This window comes from Balaenoptera physalus, assembly GCF_965194825.1.
Source record: "Balaenoptera physalus genome assembly, chromosome: 6".
Lineage (NCBI taxonomy): Eukaryota > Metazoa > Chordata > Mammalia > Artiodactyla > Balaenopteridae > Balaenoptera > Balaenoptera physalus.
In genome coordinates, this window is record NC_138885.1 from 93290123 (window position 1) to 93315841 (window position 25719).

At 35.9% G+C, this 25719-nt stretch overlaps 1 protein-coding gene across 5 annotated transcripts in view; it reads left to right on the forward strand.

The window, feature by feature from the left end:
* Positions 1-25719, forward strand: part of FAM117B (family with sequence similarity 117 member B) — an 84638-nt gene that overhangs the window by 35435 nt on the left and 23484 nt on the right. For all 5 annotated transcript variants that reach the window (XR_014265180.1, XM_082467095.1, XM_082467096.1 and 2 more), the window contains exons 2-4: positions 10243-10394; positions 19214-19306; positions 20434-20547. Coding sequence is in view for 4 of the 5 variants with exons in the window: in XM_082467095.1 (XP_082323221.1) it covers positions 10243-10394; positions 19214-19306; positions 20434-20547 (359 nt within the window). In the remaining variant the exon portion in view is untranslated. The remainder of the gene's footprint in view (positions 1-10242; positions 10395-19213; positions 19307-20433; positions 20548-25719) is intronic.

The window sequence follows — 25719 nt, forward strand, 5'->3', positions numbered from 1 at the left end:
CTCATGATATTTGTGCAGTCATTCACAGACATTCATGAGAAGTTTGAGTGGCCCAATGTTTACATTCTCAAGTGGGGTCGAACAAAGCACTCTGCCTTCTTTCAGCTCTCATACTGTAAACAAGTACCCTTTTCACAGTCTACTTAGTGCCATATTTTTCTCATTTTTTCCTTTTGTTGATTTTTTTCTTTAAAATGGCTTCCAACTGTAGTGCTGAAGTGCTGTCTAGTGTTCCTAAACACAAGAAAACGATTACGTGTCTTACGGAGAAAATATACATTAGATAAATTTTGTTCAGGCCTGAATTATAGTGCTGTTGGCCATGATTTCAATGTTAATGAATCAGTCATATATATTAAATAGGTGTCTTTAAACAGAAACACACATAAAACAAGTTTATGTATTGATTGGTTGATGAAAATGTGATCAGAGGCTTGCAGGGGTCTAACCCTGTATTTTTCCTAGGAGCAGTTGTTTCAGAGTTCTCGACAACTTTATAGAACATAACTACCATGAGGAATGAGAATCAACTGTATTTCAGCCTGTTATCTAAGAGCAAAGAAGGAAAACCATGATTATCTCAGTTTATGCAGAACATGTATTTGACAAAATTCACCATCTTTTCCTGTTAAAAACTCTCAGGAAACTAGGACTAGAAGAGAACTTTGGAACGAAAGACAGCTTTATTATATTATATATAAATGTATAATGTAATGTAAACCTACAGCTAACATCTTACACTCGTAAAATCAGAACAAACCAAGGATTCAGCTCTCATAACTGCCATTCTGGTCCTAAAATTTATACGAAAAAATATGTATAAATATATTTTTTACTATTAAACCTAAAATTTACATGAAAATGCAAAGACCTAAAATTTATGATGAAACGCAAATAGTCAAAACAATAGTGAAAAATAATAATTACAGTTGGCAAGCTTATACTATACTGCCTGTGAACAGAGAGGTCAGTAGAACAGAACATCTAGAAATAGCCCACACATTTCAGTAAAGGTTCAACAGATGGTTCTGAAACAGATGGTAGAGGGTATAATCTTTGGCCCTTTCCTCAAACTATACACAAAAATGAAATCTAAATGGATCAAAGATCTAAATTTGAAAGCTAAAATTGGTAAATGTCTAGAAGAAAACATAGGAGCAAATCTTCTTGATCTTGGGGTAGGCAAAGATTTCTTAAGACACAAAGAACTATTAACACACAAACTATTAACAGAAGTAGTTGATAAATTGTATAACATTGAAATTAAAAATTGCTTTTCAGAAAACATTATTAAAATTAAAACACACCTCAGACTAGGCACAAATGCTCACATACATATATTTGACAAAGGACTTGCATCCAGAATACATGAGTCCAGTTTGAGACAAATCACCAAATTTAAAAAGGGACAATGGATTTGATCGGACACCTCACCAAAGAAGACATATGAACGGCCAAAAAGCACTTAAAAGTGCTCAATCTCATTAGTCATTGGAGAAATGTAAATTAAAGCCACAGTGAGATACCTTTACACATTTACTAGAATAACTAAAATGGAAAAAACCTCACAATACTAAATGTTGATGAGGGTGTGAGTAACTGCAACTCTTACGTACTCTTGGTTGGAATGTAAAATGGTACAACCAGTTTGGAAAACATTTTGGCAGTGAAATAAAAAGTGAGACCCTACTATCCTTTGACCCAGCATTTCCACTGTTTCTCCAAGAGAAATGGAAACATATATCAACAAAAAGACTTGTCCAGGAATGCTTTATTTTTAATAGTGAAACACAGGAAGAATGTCCATCAGCAGGCTATTGTAGTATATTGCATTTGTCTGGGTTCTCCAGAGAAACATAACTGATAGGATATACAGTATATATTGTATATATCATATATATATCAATATATATTTACATCCTATTGACACATTAGATAGGTAGGTAGATAGATAGATAGATAGATAGATAGATAGATAGGAAATTATTATAAGGAATTGGCTCACGTGGTTATGGAGGTTGAGAAGTACCACCATCCGCAGCCTGCAAGCTGGAAACCCAGAAGTGTCAGTGGTATAGTTCCAGTCTGAGTCCAAAGGCCTGAGAACCAGGAGAACTGATGCTGAGTCTGAGTCTGAGTCCGAGTCTGAAGGCAGAAGACCAGTGTCCTGGCTTGAAGGCAGTCATGCAGGGAGAGAGCAGATTTTCCCTTACCCAACCTTTTTCTATTCAGGTCTCCTGTGGATTGGATGAGGCTTATACATGTTGGGGAGGGCAATCTCCTTTACTTAGTCCAGCAATTCAAATATTAGTCTCATCCAGAAACACCCTCCCAGACACACCCAGAATAATGTTTAACCACCTATCTGGGCACCCCATGGCCCGGTCAAGTTGACATAAAAGTAACCATCATGTATTTCCATTCAATGAAGTACTCTTCAGCAATAGTAGAAAGGAATGAACTGCTAATACACAAAAAGATGAATCTCACAGGCATTGTACTGAGTGAAAGAAGTCAGACACAAAAGAGTATATACTATATGATTACATTTATATGACATTTTAAAAAAGGCAAAACTTACCTCTGACAAGAGAGCAGGTCAGAGTTTACCTCGGCCCAAGGGTGGAGAGGTTGACATCAAAGGGGCATGAGGAATCATTTTAGGGTAATGGCAATATTCTAGATCTTGATTGTGATGGTGATTAAATGGCTATTTATTTTTCAAAACTCTTCAAAATTGTACACTAAAAAAGGGTTAATTTCATTTTATGTAAATTAAACCTCATGTTTAACAAAAAAATAATTGCTAAATAGATTTTTAAAAAAAATTTTGTTGGCATGTAGTTGATTTTTAATGTTGTGTTAGTTTCTGCTGTACAGCAAAGTGACTCAGTTATACGTATACATATATCCACTCTTTTTTAGATTCTTTTTCCCATATAGGCCATTACAGATTATTGAGTAGAGTTCCCTGTGTTATACAGTAGGTCCCTATTAGTTATCTATTTTATATATACTAGTGTGTATATGTCAATCTCAATCTTCCAATTTATCCCTCTCCCCCCCTTACCCCCAGCAACCATAAGTTTGTTTTCTACATCTGTAACTCTATTTCTGTTTTGTAGATAAGTTCATTTGTACACTTTTTTAAGATTCCACATACAAGCAATATCATATGGTATTTGTCTTTTCTGTGTCTGCCTTACTTCACTCAGTATGACAATCTCTAGGTCCATCCATGTTGCTAAAAATGGCATTATTTCATTCTTTTTTATGGCTGAGTAGTATTCCATTGTATATATGTGCCACATCTTCTTTATCCATTCCTCTGTCGATGAACATGTAGGTTGCTTCCATGTCCTGGCTATTGTAAATTAGATTTTTAAATGCCTAGACCTTTTTTTGTTACCATGTCTAAAGGAAATCAGTTTGATTAAATTAATCATTTAGTTCTTATTAGGGTTAATTTATTAATTTGGTACTACTGTGCGTGCAACAGTTATTCATTATGTTACCTGTTAATGTTTCATTGAAAACTTAATTGAAAAGTTAACTGAAGAAGAAACATGGAAATAACCGAAGAAGATACGAAGTTAGAAATAAATTATGGAAACACATACTTTTTTCCTACATTTCCCTTAATAGATTATAAATAAGTTGTCATGTAAGTTTATCATTTCAAAACATAGTTTTTAATATCTTTAATATTCCATTATATATTTTCCATCCGTTTCCTTGACCTCCAATTTTGGACATATGATTTATGGTATTTACTATTGCAAATGTTATGAATGTCTTTGAATTTAAAGCCCTTTTCCACATTTAATTATTCTATTTACATGCCTAGATAGAGAGTTGTTGAATCAAAGAATATGAGTTTTTAAAATATAGGTAATAAGTTCACATGTAAAATTTAAAAGGTATAATTAGAAAGACAGTGAAATATCTCCCTTGTACCTCTTTGTCTGCCAGCCATCCAGTTCCCCTTTCTGGAGGTAGCCGTTGTCATCAGTTTTTTATATTTCTTTCCAGAGACATTTTAAGTGTGTGTGTAGGAGGAGGAAGTTTAGCCAGTGGATGAATAGGCATATACTTTTATAAGAATTTAATCATACTGTGTGTGCTAATTAAGATAAAAATCAGCTACGTTGAATTTTACTAGAATTTAATAAAAGAAAAGGAAGCTAAAATGAAATCAAAGGAATCTCCCTCAATTTAAATGTTTCTTGGGAATTCCCTGGTGGTCCAGTGGCTGGGACTCTGTGCTTTCACTGCGGAGGGCCTGAGCTCAATCCCTGGTCGGGGAACTAAGATCCCTCCTGCAAGCCACACAGCACAGCCAAAAACATTTTCTTCATCAGAAGGAAAGATCTCTTTAAGATTAGGAAAAAAGATTATGATTAATATTTTAAAAATACTAGTAATGTATAAAAGAAATATAAATTGCCAGTAAAATTAATATTATAGAAGTCAATAATTGAAATGCAAATAAAATGGTATTTTTAATCTTTGGGAAGATTGGAAAAAATTGACAAAATATACTTCAGAGGGGGCTTCCCTGGTGGCGCAGTGGTTACGAATCTGCCTGCCAATGCCACACTACTGAGCCCGCGTGCCTAGAGCCCGTGCTCCACAACAAGAGAAGCCACCGCAGTGAGAAGCCTGCACACTGCAATGAAGAGTAGTCCCCGCTTGCTGCAACTAGAGAAAGCCCCACGCACAGCAACAGACCCAACACAGCCAAAAATATATATATATATATATATATATACACATATATATATATATTAAAAAAATACTTCAGAATGTGGGCAAATGAGTATTCTTGTGAGGGCAAAATCCTTTCTGGTGGAAGGCAGTTTGGCAGTACTTAAAATTTTAATGTGTATATATCCTTGGATATAAAATTTGATGTCTAGAAATTTTTTCATAAAGAGATAATTAAGAAGGGCAAGTTCCCATTCCACTTTGTGGAGGTCCTCGCCTGTGCCGGGGGATGCCTTAACGCATCTGGTCAAGCCCAGACTGAGGGTGGGCGCACAGACAAGGCCCTGCTGCAGAAGATGAAAGGCATCCACGCTGACGTCCCCGTGTGGCTCCCGGAGACCAGTGCCCACGTGCAGGAGCTGTACCAGGAGTGGCTGGATGGTACTCACTGCCCCCCGAGTCCAGGAAGCCCTGCATACCGCATACCAGGGCCCAGAGCATCCTGCTAACAGCCGAGACATCAAGTGGTGAAGGTTGAGGAGGCTGGGAGGCAGGCCTGTCAGCTGCCGAGGATGGAGGAGCTACCACATGTGGGTATCAGAGACACATGAAGAAAACAGCTCAGCTTTTCTCTTACTACTGCGGTTTTTCAGAATTCTCTGCTACCCCCATTTGTCAGCAGCCCCCTCCCTCAGTTCAAAGAGGTGCTATCTTCGTAATATTTGTGTGATTGGAATATTTTAACATGAGAGAAGGGTGCCCCAATTTGAGTTTCCTTTAAGACTGAAAAATTCCAAAGAACAAGAATGGAGACAGACTACTGTCTTTTAGGCTTAAAAAAAAAATCCAAAAAGTGTCCTGTGAAGAGCTAAGACCCCAGAAGTTCTGATTCACATGCCTCAGAGAGATTTGATGTGGAAATGACAGGAAGCTGGCAGGCTGCGGGGGTGTGTGGTCTGCCAGTTGGCTCTTCTTTTTACCCACTTATTTTGTTCCTGAAATGTTTTTGCCAGAATGTGAATAAACTACATCCTTTTGGGAAAAAAAATTGAGATAATTAAGTAAACATAAAAGGATATATATCTGCCACTGAAAATGTCCATCAATATGGGATTAAGTTATGATGTATCCATTCAATAGGATACTATTCAGCTATTAAAAATGGTGATGTGGGGACTTCCCTAGTGGTGCAGTGGTTAGGAATCCGCCTTCCAGTGCAGGGGACACGGGTTCGAGCCCTGGTCCGGGAAGATCCCACATGCCACGGAGCAACTAAGCCCATGAGGCACAGCTACTGAGCCTGTGCTCTAGAGCCCGCGAGCTACAACTACTGAGCCCACGTGCCACAGCTACTGAAGCCCGCGCGCCTAGAGCCCGTGCTCTTCAACAAGAGAAGCCACCGCCAATGAAAAGCCCGCGCACCGCAACAAAGAGTAGACCCCACTCGCCGCAACTAGAGAAAGCTGGCGTGCAGCAACGAAGACCCAACGCAGCCAAAATAAATAAATAAATAAAATAAATTTTTAAAAATGGTGATGTATTGTAGATTCATATTTATTACAGTGGCAATAGGTCCTCGACATGCCCTTTTTCTTTCTCAACAATAAGTAATAGCATGCCTAATGGGACCTCATTTATATAAAATTGTACGTCTGTGTAAGTGTAGACAGATTTCTGGAAAATAAATACTCATTAAAATGGTTATCTCTTGAGTGGTGGCCTATTGGGATTTTGTGTGTGTGTGTGTGTTTTTAAATACTGTTAGTTTTCTATATACTAAGTATTTATCATTTTTTATACATGAAGAAGGAAAGATTTTTTTCCCCTTTCCGAACAAATGCATATGTCTAGTTTATCCCTTCTGCTTGTTAAATGACTTTGTGGATAGCAAGAAATATAGCTTTTAAGCCAGTACCTGATCAAGTTCTGCAAATACCTAAATCTAACAAGGTCTGTAGAACCTTTGTAATGTAATACCTAAGGGCCATGGTTTGAGATGCTCTACTACTGCCATTGAAGTTACCCAGGAACTAGCTGAACTGGTGCAGATAGTTGGGGAGTTCTGAACTCCAGAGCCCAGGGCATTGACTGAAATTTTTAATGCCACACCTGGCTGTAGCTAACTTCTTTTAAGACTTGATTTTTAAAGAACAAAGTCAAGTTTGAACTTCTTTTGTTTTGATTTACTTTTTCTCAGCTTTGTTTAGGTATAATTGATAAATAAAATTGTAAGATATATAAAGCATACCTCATAAGGATTTAATATATGTAAGCACTGTGAAAAGATTTCTCCCATCTAGTTCATTAACACATCCATCACCGCACATATCTATCTTTTTTTGTTTGTGTGAGAGAACATTTAAGTTCTACTCTCTTTGCAGATTTCACTTATATAATATAGTGTTACCAACTGTAGTCACCATGTTATACATTTACACCTCAGACCTTATTTATTCATCTTATAGCTGAAACTTTACACCCTTTCATCAGCCTTTCCCTGTTTTCCTCATACCCCTGGCAATCATTTTTCCTACTCTCTGTTTCTATGAGTTTGATTTTTGAAAAAAGATTATACATATAAGTGATACCATGCAGTATTAGTTTTTGTTGATTTACTTTGGGTTAACAAAAGAGTATCTGAATTTATTGCATGCACCTGCCGTTGCTGATAGAAACATTAGAAGTCATTCTCTTCTCTTCATATATGTCAGGTATTATTTTAATCATTCGATTGCGGGGGGAAGTAAAATTCCTGCCCTTCAAAATCTCACTCTCTCCTAGAGCACTGGGACAGTCAAGAGACCATTTCAGTGAACCGTGCTATGGCAGCACACAGGAGGGCTTTTGACCCAGATGTTGATGTATTTCTTGGGTTTGAGTGGCTGTTCAAGGAAGATTTTCCAGAGGAAACATTTGAACTGAATTTTCAATTTCAGTTCAGACATCCAGACTGAAGTTTGAAAGATTAAACATGAATTAGCCAAACCCAGGAAAGGGATATGAGGATTATGTAGGCAGAGGCAAAAGCCTGTAGGCATGCAGGGTCTGGCACATGTTGGGAACTGCAAGTCCGTTCAGCGTGATCAGGATTTGAGGCAGTGCAGGCAAGAAAGGAAGGCTGGAGAAGCCAGATCATGAAGGATCTTGTTAGCTGTCAGAGAGTTTCTTCCTCTGGACTTCCTTGTAAATACAGCCTTTGTTCATGTAGGTTGGGATTCTTTGAGTCATCTTTGACTCTTTGAGGCTCCCTCCCTTCCCTTAAACTCCCTCATAATTAGGCACCAAATCTTGTCAATTTTGGGAACTTGGATTGAAATGGAATGATGACAAGCTAGATGTAGACTCTGTGTTCTTTATGGCAGGCTGTAACTTAATCTTTTCAATTTCTAGGGCTTAGTGCTGGCTCACAGACCCTTAAAAATGTCTAAATGAAGGGAGTTCAAAAGAGAAAATGTTTAGTATTTTTACATGTGACCATGTATAACTTTTCTGTTCTCCATTTTGTTATAGAAAATCTAATGGTCTTAGGAGGCCTGGTTGAAAAGTCAGCACTTGGATAATTTAAAATCTTGAAAATGGAATCAGACCTGTTAGTAAGATCTATTTGATCAGTGCACTTGGTGGGTGACTGAAGCAATGTTATAGTCAGGGAAGAAAAGTGTCAGACAGCTTTTAACAATTTGATTTTAATGAATATACACCAGTTTACATAGTGTGTGTGCCTTTTTTTTTTTTTTTTTTTTGTGGCCAAGAACAATCTTCTTCTGACTATCACAGTAGAGATTAATTTCTTAGTTAGAGGAAAAATCGTGAACATGTATATTTATTGCTTTTCACTTGTCACAGTTAATAATGTGGGTATATGCTTCCTTGAACTTATGGGTATGTATTGTATTTATTTTGTGTTTAACTATAAGAGGAAGACTGTATGCAGAGATGATTAGCATTTCAAACAATTAGGCATTGTTGTAGTGAAATAGTTGTGCAATTTTGAAAACAAATTATGTATCTGAGGCACATCTTGTGAAACAACTTTTATGATTATCAGCAACACAGCTGCTAAAAGTATTATCTTGGCGGAATTGAATCTTTTGTTATTTGGGTCACATAACCAGCAACTGAACTTTTATACTTGTAACTATATAAGACCCTTATTAAGAAATAATATAAGTAGAAGAGAGGTGTCTTAAAGTGTTTTCATATATGGCCTTAAGAAGAACAAGGTGTTTGTTATCATATAGAGCTAGAGTGATAATATTATAATATAATCCTACTCACGCATATATTTGTTTGATATTTTTAAACCCCTTAATTTTTTATTTTAATTTATTATTATTATTATTATTTTGGCTGAGCCACACGGCATGTGGGATCTTAGTTCCCCAACCAGGGATTGAATCCATGCCCCCTGCAGTGGAAGCACGGAGTCTTAACCACTGGACCGCCAGGGAAGTCCCTTAATTTTTTAATTTTTAAAGCATAAATTAGCTAAGCCTATCGCCTTCTCCCTTCCAAAAGAAAAAAATGGAGATATGAGACTGTTTTTTTATACATCACCTTTAACTTCCCATTACCTCTAGTTTTTTTTGTTTTGTTTTGTTTTGTTTTTAGTTTTGGCTTATATCTAAATACATATCCTGTAGCTTGAAATGGAAAATATATTTGCATATGTGGCTTTAAGTATAGCTCCTATAGGCTGGTTAGTATGGTTTCTTACAGTCTATTTATTGTAACAAAAATTAAGATATGTGCCTTACAGTGCTAATTAAAATGGAATTTCACCTGTAACTTTATCTTAGCTGCCTTATATCCTTTTGAGTATAGGTGGTATAATGATAAATGAGTATTTTACATATTATACCTACTTAATCTTAAAACCAAGATGAACATTTTTTAAATGGATAGATATACATTTGTCTTATTTTCTATTTTTTTGTTTGGAGAGATAATTGTAGTTGTAAGAAATAACGCGGAGATCTTTTGTACGCTTTGCCCTTTTTTCTCCAGTGATAACATTTTGTAGAACTCTATAGTATTTTGACATTGTACAATCCACTGCTCTTATTCAGATTTCTTCAGTTTTACTTGTACTTATTTGTGTGTGTTGAATTCTATACTGCTTAATCTCATTTGTATGTTTGTATATTCACCACCACAGTGAAGATACTGAATAGTTCCCTATCACCAGGGTCCCACATGTTGCCCTTTTATAACACCTACTTCTCTCCTGCCACTTCACCTTCCGTCCCCTGTCTTATTAGTGGACCCCTGGCAACCACTGATCTTTCTTCCATTTCTAAAAGTTCCTCATTTCAAAAATGTTGTACAAATGAAATCATACAGCAGGTAACCATTTGAGATTGACTATTTTTACTCAGTATAACTCTCTGGAGATTCATCGAAGTTTGTGTGAATCAATAGCTTATTCTTTTTATTACTCACTTTTTGTATTTAAGTTAGAGAAGCTCTACATAGTTTCTACTTTGTTTCCTTCCTAATCTATTTTTAGAATAAATGTATTTGTCTTAATTCTAGGTGACAAAGCAAGACCGCCTTCCTCCAGCCCCTCTAGCATCATCCGCCGTACCTCCTCCCTGGATACACTTGCTGCTCCGTACCTTGCAGGGCACTGGCCTCGTGATGGTCATGGGCAAGCTGCTCCTTGCATGCGGGACAAGGCCACACAGGTAGGATTATTACAGTTCTTATCTTGAAGTGTTTCACTCTGAAACCACTTCTCATAATATTATTTGTTCTACTCTGTGCTCAAATTCGTAAAATATTAGTGTGTATTAGCATTATGTGGGAAGCTTATCAAGAGTGCAGATCCCCAGGCTTGACCTTCAGATATTCTCTAGTAGGTTTTGGTTGAGGCTTGGGAATGTGCATTTTAAACAGTACCCAAAGTAATTCCGATACATACAGATAATATATGCACATACTTTTCTCTCACTTACTTTTTTTTTTTTTTTTTGCCTGTGGCTTAATTCCCCGACCGGGGATCAAACCTGGGCCCCAACAGTGAAAGTGCAGAGTCCTAACCACTGGAGCGGCAGGGAATTCCCCTCCCACTTACTCTTTATAGTCAGTTCAGAACATCACAATATATTTAATATACGGAATTTGGACTTAAAAATCTGTTACAGTAAAGATTACTTTAGTTTCCATCCAACCTTATATTTTTGTGCCCAAAAATCTTCATGTGTTGCAAGATGGGGATTATATTCTATTGCTGGTAGAGTCTGTAAATGTAAATATCGTGACAAAGGGACTCTGGAAGCAAAGTTTTGTACTTTTAAATTTATAAAAAGTTTTAATTAAAAAAATCTTAAGAGATCATTTGCTGTACCTCCTAGTCTTACAGATGAGGAAACTAAAGTCCAAAATCATAGAGCCAGTTGATGATGCGTCTCAGTTAGGTGTAGTTTCTGTCATAGCAAATTAGTACAATTATAATTAATTAAATATTTGTCTAGTCATTTATTTAATGTTTCTCATATTCATTAGATGGTGCTCCCATGAAGGCAGGAACTGTGTCTGGCTTGTTCATTTCTATATTTTCATCCTCAGGACTTAGTACTGTACCTGATGGAATAAACACTCAAGGAATATTTGCAAAGGATTGAATGAGCAGAACAGTTAAAGCTTTATGGCTAGTGAAGAAAGAAAATCATTTAAAGAGTTAAAAGATTCTTTATACTGATAGTTGAAAATCAGCTAAGGTACATCTTGATTTAGACTTCAAATTTACATCACTGATGGTTGCTTGATCTCAGCACTTTGTGGGAGAATATCCTTTTACAAGACCAAGTAAATACACTTTGCAGTGTTTTTTGGATTTACATGCTGGTTTCTAGAATTCCAGATGTTCCTGGTGGACTTAGTTTGTTTTCTGTTCTGATACTCTTGAAACTGAGCCCCATTGTTGGGGTAGATGCTTGGGATTCGAAATTACCTTGAGGGTTATACTCCAGTTGCAACTACGGAAATGAAAATGCAGAGTCTGTACTCATTAAAAGTAATGAATCTTTTCTGAAATTGTGACTTTTTAAACTGAAGAGTTCTGTAGAACTCTGCATTTATTCAAAATCTGTAACCTTGCTGAGATTAGGGCACATTGTATAGAAAATGAATACAAGTTATTTTCCCACTTTGGTTATTACAGAATATTGAGCAGCATTCCCTGTGCTGTACAGTAGAATTTGAAAAAGACTAGGTACATGTATATGTATAACTGAATCACTTTGCTGTACACAACATTGTTAATCAGCTATGCTCCAATATAAAATTAAAAACTAACACAACATTGTTAATCAGTTATGCTCTAATATAAAATTTAAAAAAAAAAAGGAAATGAATACAGTCTCTACTTGCTTTCTGCTTAATCCACAGGTCATGTTTAAATTAGTATGGGTGCATTTCCTTGAACATTTCTGCAACCCTCTTTCTTTGCTCTGTAGTTTCAGGTTCAGTGGGTTGAGATATTTTGTCTTACCAGTAAGAATATACATTCTAATAAGCCGTTGGGAGCCCCTTGATCTGTAGAAGCAGTTCAGTAAGTCTTTTCAGCAAGTTGCTGTGACCTAGCTCTGGCTACCATTTGACTGGTGTTCCTGTTTTTTCTTTTGTTTGGAACGCTTTCCCACCATTTCCCTGGACAGCTTACACTCTGATGCTTACAGCAGCCTCCCCCGATCCCATAGAACCTTGCCTACCTGCTTTCCCTGTCCTTCCAGGTTGGATTAGGTGCCTTTCTTAGGGAACCTCAGTCATCACATATCATAATTGGCTATTTATTCCTTCTGTCCTAGAAAAAACTCTTTGAGAGTAAAAACTCTCTAACTGCAGTACCTAGTCTAGTGCCTGATACATTAGAAGATGCATAATAGCTTTCCAGTATACAATGTAAAATTGAACAAAATTGAAACATGCTTAATTAAAACTCAATTTTACTTCTTATTAATACCTGAGTGTCTTATAATAAAGGCACAGCTTCTTAGTTGAACAAAGAAAGCAATTATCTTTTGAATTAGGAGTTTAAGTAAAATTAATGATTTTGCCGAGTATTTTTTCCTGCCTGAACATCTTATCACTGAAATTAACCAAGCTGTCTTTTGCTCTTTATGCTTATTTTTACCTTACCATCTAATATTCTTGTTCTCATCTTTAATTTGTTCTTAAATCTATATTTTTCCTTGAATTTTTATATTTAAAATTAATATCTTTAGTAATTTCTCTAATTTTTAAAAACTTTTTATTGGGGGAAAAAAGTCCCAAGTTTATAGAAGAGTCCCAAGAGTAGTAGATTGAACACCCTATACGCCTCACCTATGTTTACCAATAAACATTTTTGCATATTTTGTTTTCTTTGTGTATATATAATTATTATTACAGTTGTTATTATTTGCTAATTGTTAATAATTTACAGAAATTCTGACTCTTCTCAAATACTTCAGGATGTATATGAACAAAGACTTAAAAAATATTACCAAAGTAATTATCAAATTCAGGAGATTTAACATTGATACAATGCTACTATTTAATATGTGATACATAGACACATTTTTTTTCAGTTTCCCCAATGATGTTATCTGTAGCAGTTTCTCGCATAAGCTAGGACCCAGTGAAGGAGCACATGTGGCATTTAGATATCATGTTTCTTTTAAACTGGAACAGTTTCTCAGCTTTTCTTTGTCTTTCATGACATTGATATTTTTAAGAGTGCAAGCTAGTATTTTTGTTGAATCTTCTCAGCCTGGGTTTATCTGTTTTTTAAACTATTAGATTCAGTAATAACATTTTTGGCAGGAGTACTATATGTGTTGTGTGTTCCTCTCTGTGCATGTGCATCAAGAGGTGCCCAATGTCAGTAATGTTAAGCTTGACCCACCAGATTCTCTTTGTAACTGTATATACATAGTCTGTGGGGAAATATTTGAGACTGTAAATATCCTGTTCCCCAACAAGCTTTCATGCATTGGTTTTGGCATTCGTTGACGATTCTTGCTTGAATCAACAATTACTGTAGTACTTCCAAATGATGATTTTCTAACTCTGTTGTCATTCTTCCTGCATTTATTTGTTGGTCTAATACTTTTTTCTTTAACCATTTTTATTTTTATTTTTTAAATTAATTTTTATTGGAGTATAGTTGATTTTTAATATTGTGTTTCTGCTGTACAGCAGTGTGACTCAGTTATACATATACATATATCCACTCTTTTTTAGATTCTATTCCCATATAGGTCATTACAGAGTACTGAGTAGAGTTCCCTGTGCTATATAGTAGGTTCTTATTAGTTATCTGTTTTGTGTATAGTAGTGTGCATATGTCAATCCCAATCTCCCAATTTATCCCTCCCCCCCATGCCCCTTGGTAACCATAAGTTTGTTTTCTACATCTGTGACTCTGTTTCTGTTTTGTAAGTAGATTTGTTTGCACCATTTTTTTAGATTCCACATATAAGCGATATCATATGATATTTGTCTTCCTCTGTCTGACTTACTTCGCTCAGTATGACAATCTCTAGGTCCATCTGTGTCGGTGCACATGGCATTATTTCATTCTTTTTTATGGCTGAGTAATATTCCATTGCATATATGTATCACATCTTCTTTGTCCATTCCTCTGTTATGGACATTTAGGTTGCTTCCATATCCTGGCTATTGTAAATAGTGCTTATATGCTGCAATGAACACTGGGGTACATGTATCTTTTCGAATTATGGTTTTCTCCAGATATATGCCCAGGATTGGTTTTGCTGGATCATATGGTAGCTCTATTTTTAGTCTTTTAAGGAACCTCCATTATGTTCTCCATAGTGGCTGTACCAATTTACATTCCCACCAACAATGTAGGAGGGTTCCCTTTTCTCCACACCCTCTCCAGCATTTACTGTTTGTAGATTTCTTGATGATGGCCATTCTGACTGGTGTGAAGTGATACCTCATTATAGTTTTGGTTTGCATTTCTCTGATAATTAGTGATATTGAGAATCTTTTCATGTGCCTCTTGGCCATCTGTATGTTTTCTTTGGAGAAATGTCTATTTAGGTCTTCTGCCCATTTTTAGATGGGGTTTCTTTTTTTTTTTTTTTTTTTTGGATATTGAGCTGCATGAGCTGTTTGTATGTTTTGGAGATTAATCCCTTGTCAGTCACTTCATTTGCAAATATTTTCTCCCATTCTGTGGGTTGTCTTTTTGTTTTGTTTATGGTTTCCTTTGCTGTGCAGAAGCTTTGAAGTTTCATTAGGTCCCATTTTTGTTTTTATTTTCACATTAGGAGGTGGATCAAAAAAGATCTTGCTGCGATTTATGTCAGAGAGTGTTCTGCCTATGTTTTCCTCTAAGAGTGTTATAGTATCTGGTCTTACATCTATGAATTTGGTAAAGTTGCAGGATATAACATTAATACACAGAAATCTCTTGCATTCCTATACACTAACAATGAAAGATCAGAAAGAGAAATTAAGGAAACAATCCCATTTACCATCACATCAAAAAGAATAAAATACCTAGGAATAAACCTACCTAAGGAGGCAAAAGACCTGTACTCAGAAAACTATAAGATACTGATGAAAGAAATCAAAGATGACACAGACAGGTGGAGAGATGTACCATGTTCTTGGATTGGAAGAATCAATATTGTCAAAATGACTGTACTACCCAAAGTAATCTACAGATTCAATGCATTCCCTATCAAATTACCAATAGCATTTTTTCACAGAATTAGAACAAAATTTTGCAATTTGTATAGAAGCACAAAAGATGCTGAATAGCCAAAGCAATATTGAGAAAGAAAAATGGAGCTGGAGGAATCAGGCTCCCTGACTTCAGACTATATTACAAAGCTACAGTCATCAAGACAGTATGGTACTGGCACAAAAACAGAAATATAGATCAATGGAACAGGATAGAAAGTCCAGAGATGAACCCACGCAGCTATGGTCAACTAATCTATGACAAAGGAGGCAAGAATATACAATGGAGAGAAGACAGTCTCTTCAATAAGTGGTGCTGGGAAAACTGGACAGCTACATGTAAAATAATGAAATTGGAATGTTCTCTAACTCCATACACAAAAATAAACTCAAAATGGATTAAAGGTCTAATACTTTTTGATAGAAGTATTTCTTTATGGAATTGTCCTAAGTGGATTTTATAAAATGTCAATTGATATGACTTAAGATTCTGGGTTTTTTTCCCCCTTTTAACTTTTTACTAATTAGATGTTCAACATACCAAAAAATTGGAAGGGTATGACAGCTGTCATTAGATTCAACAGTTTTAAACATAGCCATATTTGCTTTATCAATCTTTGTATTTTTATGTGTGTGTTTCTCTGCTTTCTGAAAGTGTGTTGCAGATGTCATGACACTTTATCCCTAAATCTTTCAGCATATATCTTCTAAGAATAAGGATATTTCCTATATAATCACAGTAGCATTAGCTCACCTAGGAAAATTAATAATTACATAATATCATGTAACACCCAAATCCAGTTCATGTTAAAGTTTACCCAAGATCCCTTCCTTCCTTCCTTCCTTTCACCAGGATCCAGTCTGAGATTCATGCATTGTACTTGCTTTCTCTTAGTTCTTTTTAATTAATTAATTAATTAATTATATTTATTTTTAGCTGCATCGGGTCTTCGTTGCTGTGTGCGGGCTTTCTCTAGTTGCAGTGATTGGGGGCTACTCTTCGTTGTGGTGAGCGGGCTTCTCATTGTGGTGGCTTCTCTTGTTGCAGAGCACAGGCTCTAGGCATGCAGGCTTCAGTAGTTGTGGCACGCAGGCTCAGTAGTTGTGGCTCACAGGCTCTAGAGCGCAGGCTCAGTAGTTGTGGCACACGGGCTTAGTTGCTCCGCAGCATGAAGGATCTTCCCAGACCAGGGCTCGAATCCATGTCCCCTGCAGTGGCAGGCGGATTCTTAACCACCGCGCCACCAGGAAGCCCACTTCCTTTTAATTTAGCACAGTTCATCTCATACTTTCTTTTGGTCTTAAAAACATTGTTATTTTATCTTATTTTATGAATTATACTACATATTTGTAAAGGAGATATTTTATTCTTTTTGAATTAGCAAGTAACTATAGAATACTTTTTTTGTACCATGTGAATATGCTGTTCCCTAGTAACCTTTCACTTAATGGTTTTAGTGTCCATTGATGATCCTTGCCTAAATCAGTTATTTCCCTGGAGGTTGCCCCCCAGAAAGGTGATTTTTTTTTCCTTAAACACAAGATAGCATATTGTATACATTCTTCTGCAACTTTGTTTTCACTTAAGGACACCATTCTATCCATATAGAAAAATTTCCCCTTAAAAGTTTTTTTCCATCTTATATATAAAGAGGTATTGTTTTGAATAGGCTATACATTCATTCATAAAAGTACAAAACTTGAGAGTTATCTTCTTCTCATGAGGCAGCCACTGATATCAGTTTCTTTTGTTACCATGTATATTCTTCCAGATGTACTTTACACGTGTGTATATTCTTTATAGCACTCCTATATATAAAGGTAGTTGCTATACATACTGTACCGAGCCTTGAGTTTTTCTGTCTTTTTTTAAAATAGTATTTTAAAATTTTATTTATTTACATTTACACATATTTTTGGCTGTGTTGGGTCTTCATTGCTGTGCGCAGGCTTTCTCTAGTTGCTACTAGCAGGGGCTACTCTTGGTTGGGGTGTGCAGGCTTCTCATTGCGGTGGCGTCTCCTGTTGCAGAGCATGGGCTCTAGGTGCGTGGGCTTCAGTAGTTGTGGCACGCGGGCTCAGTAGTTGTGGCTCGTGGTCTCTAGAGCGCAGGCTCAGTAGTTGTGGCACACGGGCTTAGTTGCTCCGTGGCATGTGGGATCTTTCCAGACCAGGGCTCGAACCCGTGTACCCTGCATTGGCAGGCGGATTCTTAACCACTGTGCCACCAGGCAAGTCCGAGCCTTTAGTTTTTCATTTAACAGTATCTCGTGGAGATTATTTTGTATTAGTACAGTGTAGATTTCCTTATCCATTTTTATAGCTGTGTATTATTCTGTTGCAAGCCATAATTTATTTGGCCAATCCTCTATTTACATTTTTCTAATCTTGTATAAAATCAGTGCTATAGGGAATAATATATGTCATTTTGTACATAAAGGTGTAAATTTGTACATCTGCAGTATAAATTACCAAAATATGGGTGGTTGTGTCAAACAGTATGTGCATTTATAACTTTGACAGCAGTTGCCTTCCATAAAGGCTGTACTAATTTTACATTCCACCAACAATGGAGGAGGGTGTATGTGATCAAATTGCCCAGTCTCAGTGAAGTTTTAACTTGCATTTCTCTTACTATGGGGTGAGGTTGAGCGTATTTTCATATGCCAAGAATAATATTTTTTTCTGATACAGTGTTTTTAAGTTCTGGATTTTGTGTAACCACTAAGAATTTAACATTTTTGAGGCTGTACTCTGCCGATATTTAAAGCAAGAAAAGACAAAATTTAGAGGTTAAGATTATGAACTCTGGAGTCTTAGGTTTATATCTTTGGCTTTGCCACTTCCCCGCTGTGAGACCTTAGGCAACTTATCTAACCTCATTGTCACAACTTCCTTTTCTGCAGAACTTGTAGAACTTTTTGTATGTATTAAATCAGATAATACAGTGAAGACCTTTCACTGTACTTTCATAAAGCACAGTGCCTAGCACATAGTAAGATCACAGGAATGTTAGCTATTATTAGTATGCATTTGTTCAAAAAATGCTATGCTTATAATTATATAATAATAATAACTAATTTTTATTAGAGAAATGAAAGAAATAGGCTAAAATATTGCAATTAAGTAACTGGTAGTAAAAATTATGGGTAATTTGTTGTTTAAAATATTTTCTAATATCTAATTTTTCTGTAATAGGAATGTATTTTGTAATAGAAAAATATGGTATACCTTTTTTTTAGAAAGGGAAAATGTTCTCAGGTTTATTGAGATATAACTGATATATAGCACTATATAAGTTTAAGGTATGCAGCATAATGACTTGACATACATATATTGCAAAATGATCACCACAGTAAGCTTAGTTAACATCCATCACCTCATAGAGTTACCAAAAAACTTTTTTTTTTTCCTTGTGATGAGAACTTTTAGGATCTACTCTCTTAGCTACTTTCAGATGTACGATAAAAGCAAGTGTTAACTATAGCCACTGGGTTGTACATTACATCCCCAGTACTTATTTATCTTTCAGTGGAAGTTTGTACCTTTTGACCACCTTCATCCTATTCCCCCTCTGCTGACCCCCAGCTCTGGTAACCACAAATCTGATTTCTTTTTCTATGAGTTTGTTTGTTTGTTTGTTTTTTTAGTTTCCACATGTGAGATCATATGGTATTTGTCTTTCTCTGACTTCATTTAACATAATACCCTCAGGGTCCATCTGTGTTGTCGCAAATGTGGCATTCATTATTGTTAAATGATTAATTGTTTTATTAAAACCTCTTCCTTCTTTTTCCCATTATAGACAGAGAGTGCATGGGCTGAAGAGTACTCTGAAAAGAAGAAAGGGTCTCACAAGCGTTCAGCGTCGTGGGGCAGCACAGATCAACTTAAGGAGGTCAGAGAAATGGTTCCAAGGAAGTGGGTGTGGAAATTTGATCCCTTCGTTGACTAGTTCCTTGACGTTGTGAGCAGCAAAGATTTGTCAATTTCCATTGTTTTTTAATTTTTTGTTTTGTTTTGTTTTGGTGGTTTTGTTTACTTGAGAAATAACAGAAAAACAGTTATTATGTTGAATAAAGATTTGAATGGGGAAATGTACGCATAACTTACTTGATTATGTGTTTTTCTTTATTTTTAATGAGAGTCCATAGCTGTTAATATAAATATCAAATGTATAAGATTGCAGTGATACAACAAATTCACACTTACTATTTCTATATACAGTGGTAGTATTTCTGAATTTCAGTAACCCAGTATAACCAAGTTGATTATGGCCCTATGCTATGATTACCATTTTTTGTGCCTGTAATTAGGACATTTGCATTTTATACATAATGTAGCAATAAAACAGAAAAATTCAGTCAAAGAATAATATAGGATATTGATTGAAATTGTATTTGTTATTTATAGACTGGTATCTGAATGCATTTCATGGCTTGAATTGATTTTTTTTTTTTTTAAGAGTTGATGTTTATTATGTTTATTCATAATTTGATTATGCTCAGTGGACAGCACATCTCCAGGAGCCTCCCAGAGCCTGGGGAGCTTGAGTTGATTTTTAAATAATACTGTTTACTTTTTGGAGCTGTTGAAGGTTAGGTGTTTGTTAAAGAAATCTAATTCTAAATAAAATGTGACTCGTAAGTGAAATGAGAGAATATTTATCATTATTTTTGAATTCTTTGTGAAAGCTATAATGTATAATATAATTTATTCTAAATGCTAAAAATTTCATTTGTTTAGTACTTGGGAAGCTTAAAGGCTCAGAATAGTGTTGGAACATAATTTTTTCTTTGAAAGAAAGATACACATTTATGCATATACAGATGTGTGTGTGTATATATATATATATGTGTATATATACATAATTTTTTTTTTTACAATAAATCAGATTTTTGTGGGATGGTTTAAAAACTCAAGAGATTTATTAAGGCTGAATTTTACTGGTTCTTATTAAGCATGAGTATGTTTTATGTAATGTGGAAAACACTCTGACATACTTGTTATTTTTCCCTTTTTCAGATTGCAAAATTACGCCAGCAATTGCAGAGAAGTAAACACAGCAGTCGGCATCATCGAGATAAAGAAAGACAGTCTCCATTCCATGGCAACCATGCAGCTATTAACCAGTGTCAGGTAGGAGCACAGATACCATAAAATCCAGACAAGGGATTTGTTGTTTTCCTGGTGATATGTTATTTCATAGGTAACTGTTTAGGATAAACATGTCTAAAACATATTTGAAACAGTGATTAAATACTGAATCACAGCCTTCATTTAAAAAAAACAGAATGGGGCTTCCCTGGTGGCGCAGTGGTTGAGAATCTGCCTGCCAATGCAGGGGACATGGGTTCGAGCCCTGGTCTGGGAAGATCCCACATGCCGCGGAGCAACTAGGCCCGTGAGCCACAATTACTGAGCCTGCGCGTCTGGAGCCTGTGCTCCGCAACAAGAGAGGCCGCGATAATGAGAGGCCTGCGCACCGCGAAGAAGAGTGGCCCCCACTTGCCGCAACTAGAGAAAGCCCTCGCACAGAAACGAAGACCCAACACAGCCATAAATAAATAAATAAATAAGTAAACCCAAAGTTTAAAAAAAAAAAAAAACAAATTTACCTCTTTAAAAAAAAAAAAACAGAATGTTAAGTTGACCAAATGATATTTTCCTGTAGTGATCTGTGATATGACTTCTAGGCATTATAGCTAGTTACATATTTTGGTTTACTATATTTTCATCTCTATCAGTTTAGTATGTTGGAGGCAGAATAATAGAGATAATCATTGGCTGTGGAACCAGACCCTGGATAAGTAACCTGTTCTAAGTCTCAGTTTCCTCACGTGAAGATAGAGGATAATGATGATACCTGGAGCATAAGGTCTTTTAGTAGGGAAAATCTTTAACTGCTTTGATTCTTTAATTGAACTCTATGAATTGCTCCTGATGGCTCACTCACAGAGCATTTCTCTTTAACTGAATTGAAATTAGATGGGGTCCCTTAGCAAGGAGAGAGCAAGAAATAGTTTGCCAGCCCCACTTACAGGTTGATAGCTTCTGATGATTGTCAAGTGTATGTGGATTGTTTTCAAGAGAAAGTATGGGTAGAGGTATATATTTTTTTCAAATTAATTGTGTCTTAAAATATTGATGCATGGGTCAAATTTGATTTCACAAATTTATAGTTTGATTGTAGTTTCCAATAGCTTTTTTCCATATATAAGGCATTTTTAGTTATAAAATATGAATATATATTAATGCATTTAAAAACCTAAACAAACTGCATTTATATTTGGAGAAATAGAAAATGCAAAATTGACAAAACAAGAAGTGAAAAATTTGAATAGATTAATAATTGTCAAAGTTGGAATACTAATTATTCCGCTCACTCTCAAAGGCTACAGACCCACATGGTTTTACAGGTGAATTTGCCAACCTTCCACTTCCTCTAATTCATCCATAAATAATTTAGATGTGTTTCTAAGAGATAAGTCCAATTCTTATTTCCAATCCATATTTTTACTCCAAGTAGAATAGAGGTCAAGGTTGAGTTTTATTGAATTAAGTGACGGGTTTTAGCAGTTTATAACTTCCTGAAGTGATTTTTTTTAAAAGTTGCATTAAAATTAGCAATTAAAGCAATAAAATTATCCAAAATTTTCTTCTTTTTTTCCCTTGCAAGTTGAATTTGCTTCATAAAGATTATTGAAGTTTGCATGAACTTCATTTTTGTCTAATTCTAAAATGTCTCGTGGAGAAGGTGAGGACTAGAAAATATAGTAACTTGAAAAATAAATTCATGTAGCTTGACTTTTGTACACTTGACACAACAAACATTTTGACTACTTGACTTGCTTTAGTGTTAATAGCCAATCAGAGATCAGGCACGTATGCATCATGATAGCTATGGTAGTAGTATTCATATTTAATTGAAACTTTGAGACTGTGAACATGAAAATATCATTCAGTAAGTCATGGGTGTGGCTTTGTTTAGTGGGTTCTCTCTCTAGTGGAGAAAGTACCAGTTTGAGATACGTGTGCTTTGAGGCCATTCCTCCATCCACACAACATATATTAAATGTTGCCCTATAACTCGTACTGTAGTACTTATTAGGGGATGCAGTGATAAATGAAATATTGGGGCTTTCCCCCCACCAAGTCTCAAATAGATGTAAGTAAACAGTTAATTTTTACACAGTGTATTGAGTGTGTTGATCAGGGAGTGTTCAGAGTGCTATAGAAGGGATATTTATCCTTGGACTGTCTATGAGCCATCTAGAAGGTCTTCTAGAGAAAATGGTGTCTAAGTGGTCCCTGAAGATTAAGTAGAATTTAGCCAGTTTTCTAGACGTATAAGAAATCATGGCTTCAGGTAGGGGTGGTAGTAAGAGATTAGGCTAGAGAGGTAAATAGTAGCCAGACCTGAAAGTCTTCATGTCTCAGTTGTTAAGAAATTTGGACTTTGTCCTAGAGACACCAGAGAACTATTTTCTGCAATTCAGGGGGTTGATTGGTGATCAGATACACATTTTGTCATGATCATTATGGGTTCAGAGTAGAGAATGAATTTGGAAGAGGACAAGATTCGAGGCAGGAAACCATTTGAGAATAGATTTATAATCCATGTAAGAAATGATGGTGTGAACTAAAGTAAGGTAGAAGTTGTGGAGCTGGAGAGAGTGGACAAACCTGAATGATATTTAGAAACTAATAATTAATAATTGAAGTCTATTAAGTGCTTACAATATGGGACGCACTCTACTCAGCTTTTGTATATATTATTAGCATTTAATCCTCATCTTTGATTTGGAGATTGTTATTATCCCCAATTTACAGGCAAGAAATTAAGGCCCAGAGAGATCAAGTATCTTGTTCAAGGTCATATGAGCCAGAACTGGGTTTCTAATCTAGGCATTTTGACTTCAGAGTCTGAGTTTTTAAACTTTGTTAGCTGATGGTTGATGAGATGGGAATGATGGAGACATAGGAGTAAAAGATAAGGCCAATTCTAGCCTTTAAAACATGATTTAAAAAATATATCTACCTTCCTCACATCATGTACAAAAGTAACTCAAAATGGTCAAAGACCTAAATATAAGAGCTGAAACTAAAAGCTCTTATATGAAAACATAGGCATAAATGTGACATAGGATTAGGCAGTGGTTTGTTAAATATGACACCAAAAGCACGAGGCGCAATAGAAAAAGTGCATAAATCGGACTTTATCAAAATTAAAACTTTTGTGCATCAAAGGACACCATCAAAAAAGTGAAAAGACATCCCACAAAATGGGCAAAAATATATATAAATCATATATCTGATAAAGCACTTGTATCTAAAATATATAAAGAACTCTTGCAACTCAATAATGAAAAGACAAACAGCCCAATTTAAAAATGGGCAAAGGATCTAAATAGAGAGTTCTCCAAGGAAGATGTACAGATAGCCAATAAGTATGTGAAAAAGATACTTAGCATTATTTGTCAGTAGGGAAATGCATACACATTCCAGTGAGATACTATTTCATACCCACTAGGACAGCTAAAACTAAAAAGACAGATAACAAGTGTTAGTAAGGATGTGGAGAAATTGGAACCCTTATATATTGCTGATAGGAATGTAAAACGGTGTAGCCATTTTGGAAAACATCCTGGCAGTTCCTCAAAAGGCTAAATAAACACAGAGTTACAGGGGGCTTCCCTGGTGTCACAGTGGTTAAGAATCCGCCTGCCAATGCAGGGGACACGGGTTCGATCCCTGGTCCGGGAAGATCCCACATGCTGCGGAGCAACTAAGCCCGTGCTCCACAACTACTGAGCCTGCGCTCTAGAGGCCGCGAGCCACAACTACTGAGGCTGAGTGCTACAACTACTGAAGCCCGTGCACCTAGAGCCCGTGCTGCACATGAGAGAGGCCACTGCAGTGAGAGGCCCGCACATCGCAGTGAAGAGTAGCCCCCACTCGCCACAACCAGAGAAAGCCCGTGCAGCAATGAAGACCCAATGCAACCAAAAATAAATAAATAAGTAATTAATAATTTAAAAAAACCAAACAAACATAGAGTTACTATATAACCCAGCACTTCCTCTCCAAGGTATGTACCCAAGAGAATTGAAAACGTACGTTTACATAAAAACTTGGACACAAATGTTCATAGCAGCATGGCTCACAGTAGCCAAAATTTGGAAACAACCCAAATGTCCATCAACCAATGAATGGATAAATAAAATGCAGTATATCCATACAATGGAATATTATTCAGTCATAAAAAGGAATGGAGTACTGGTACATGCTACCATATGGGTGAACTTTGAAAACATTATGCTAAGTGAAAGAAGCCAGACACAAAAGAACACATATTATATGATTTCACTTACATGAAATGTCCAGAATAAGCAAACCCATAGAGCCGGGTTGTAGATTGGTGGTTGCCTAGAGCTGGGAAAGTTGGGGGGAAATAGAGAGTGACTGCTAATGGGTGAGGGACTTATTTTTGGTGATTCTAAGATCAATTGTGGTGATGGTTGTACAACTCTGTTCAATAACCATTCAGAAGCAAAAGTTGTACACTTTAAACGAGTAAGTTGTATGGTATTGTGAATTATTTTTCAATAAGCTGCTGCAAAAAAATCTACCAACCAACATAAAAAATAAATAGATAAAATACAAATATAATTGTCTGGAAATAATAGATTAGATGCTAGCAAAGAATCCAAAAGTAACCTGGGAGGTCATGTAGCTAGAGGATGAGCACAGGTGCCCTGAGATCAGACTGTTTAGTTTACAACTGAGCCCTGCTGCTTGTTGGCTGTATGAAGTTCCTCGGGTTCTCTGCGTTATAGTATTACCTGTTAGTGTGTTATACTGAGGCTTAAATGCGATAGAATGTTATAAAACAGTTAATGCAATTCTTGACCCATAATAACTGTTCAGTAGATCTTAGGTCGCTTCCAGTTGGATTTTTCACTAGGCTTCTCTGCCGATTTCATATTGAAGTTATTTTCTAAAGCTTTTATTATCATAAAAATATTTACATGCTTATTACAAAAATTTCAGAAACTAAAAAAGTCAAATAAAAAGATTATGTCTCAGTCAAGCTGTAATTTTTTAAAAAATCAAATAGGAAAAAAATCATCCAGAGTCTCTTTTTAAAGACAGCTATTCCTTACGTTTTTTCTTCTTTTTCCTTTCTCATTCCTTGTTGAGATCCTACCATATGTTAGACTTTATATATTTAAAAAAATTTACTTAATGTGGAAAAATGTTATTACAGATGCTGCAGGAACATTTTTAATGTTTCAGATTCTGTAGAGC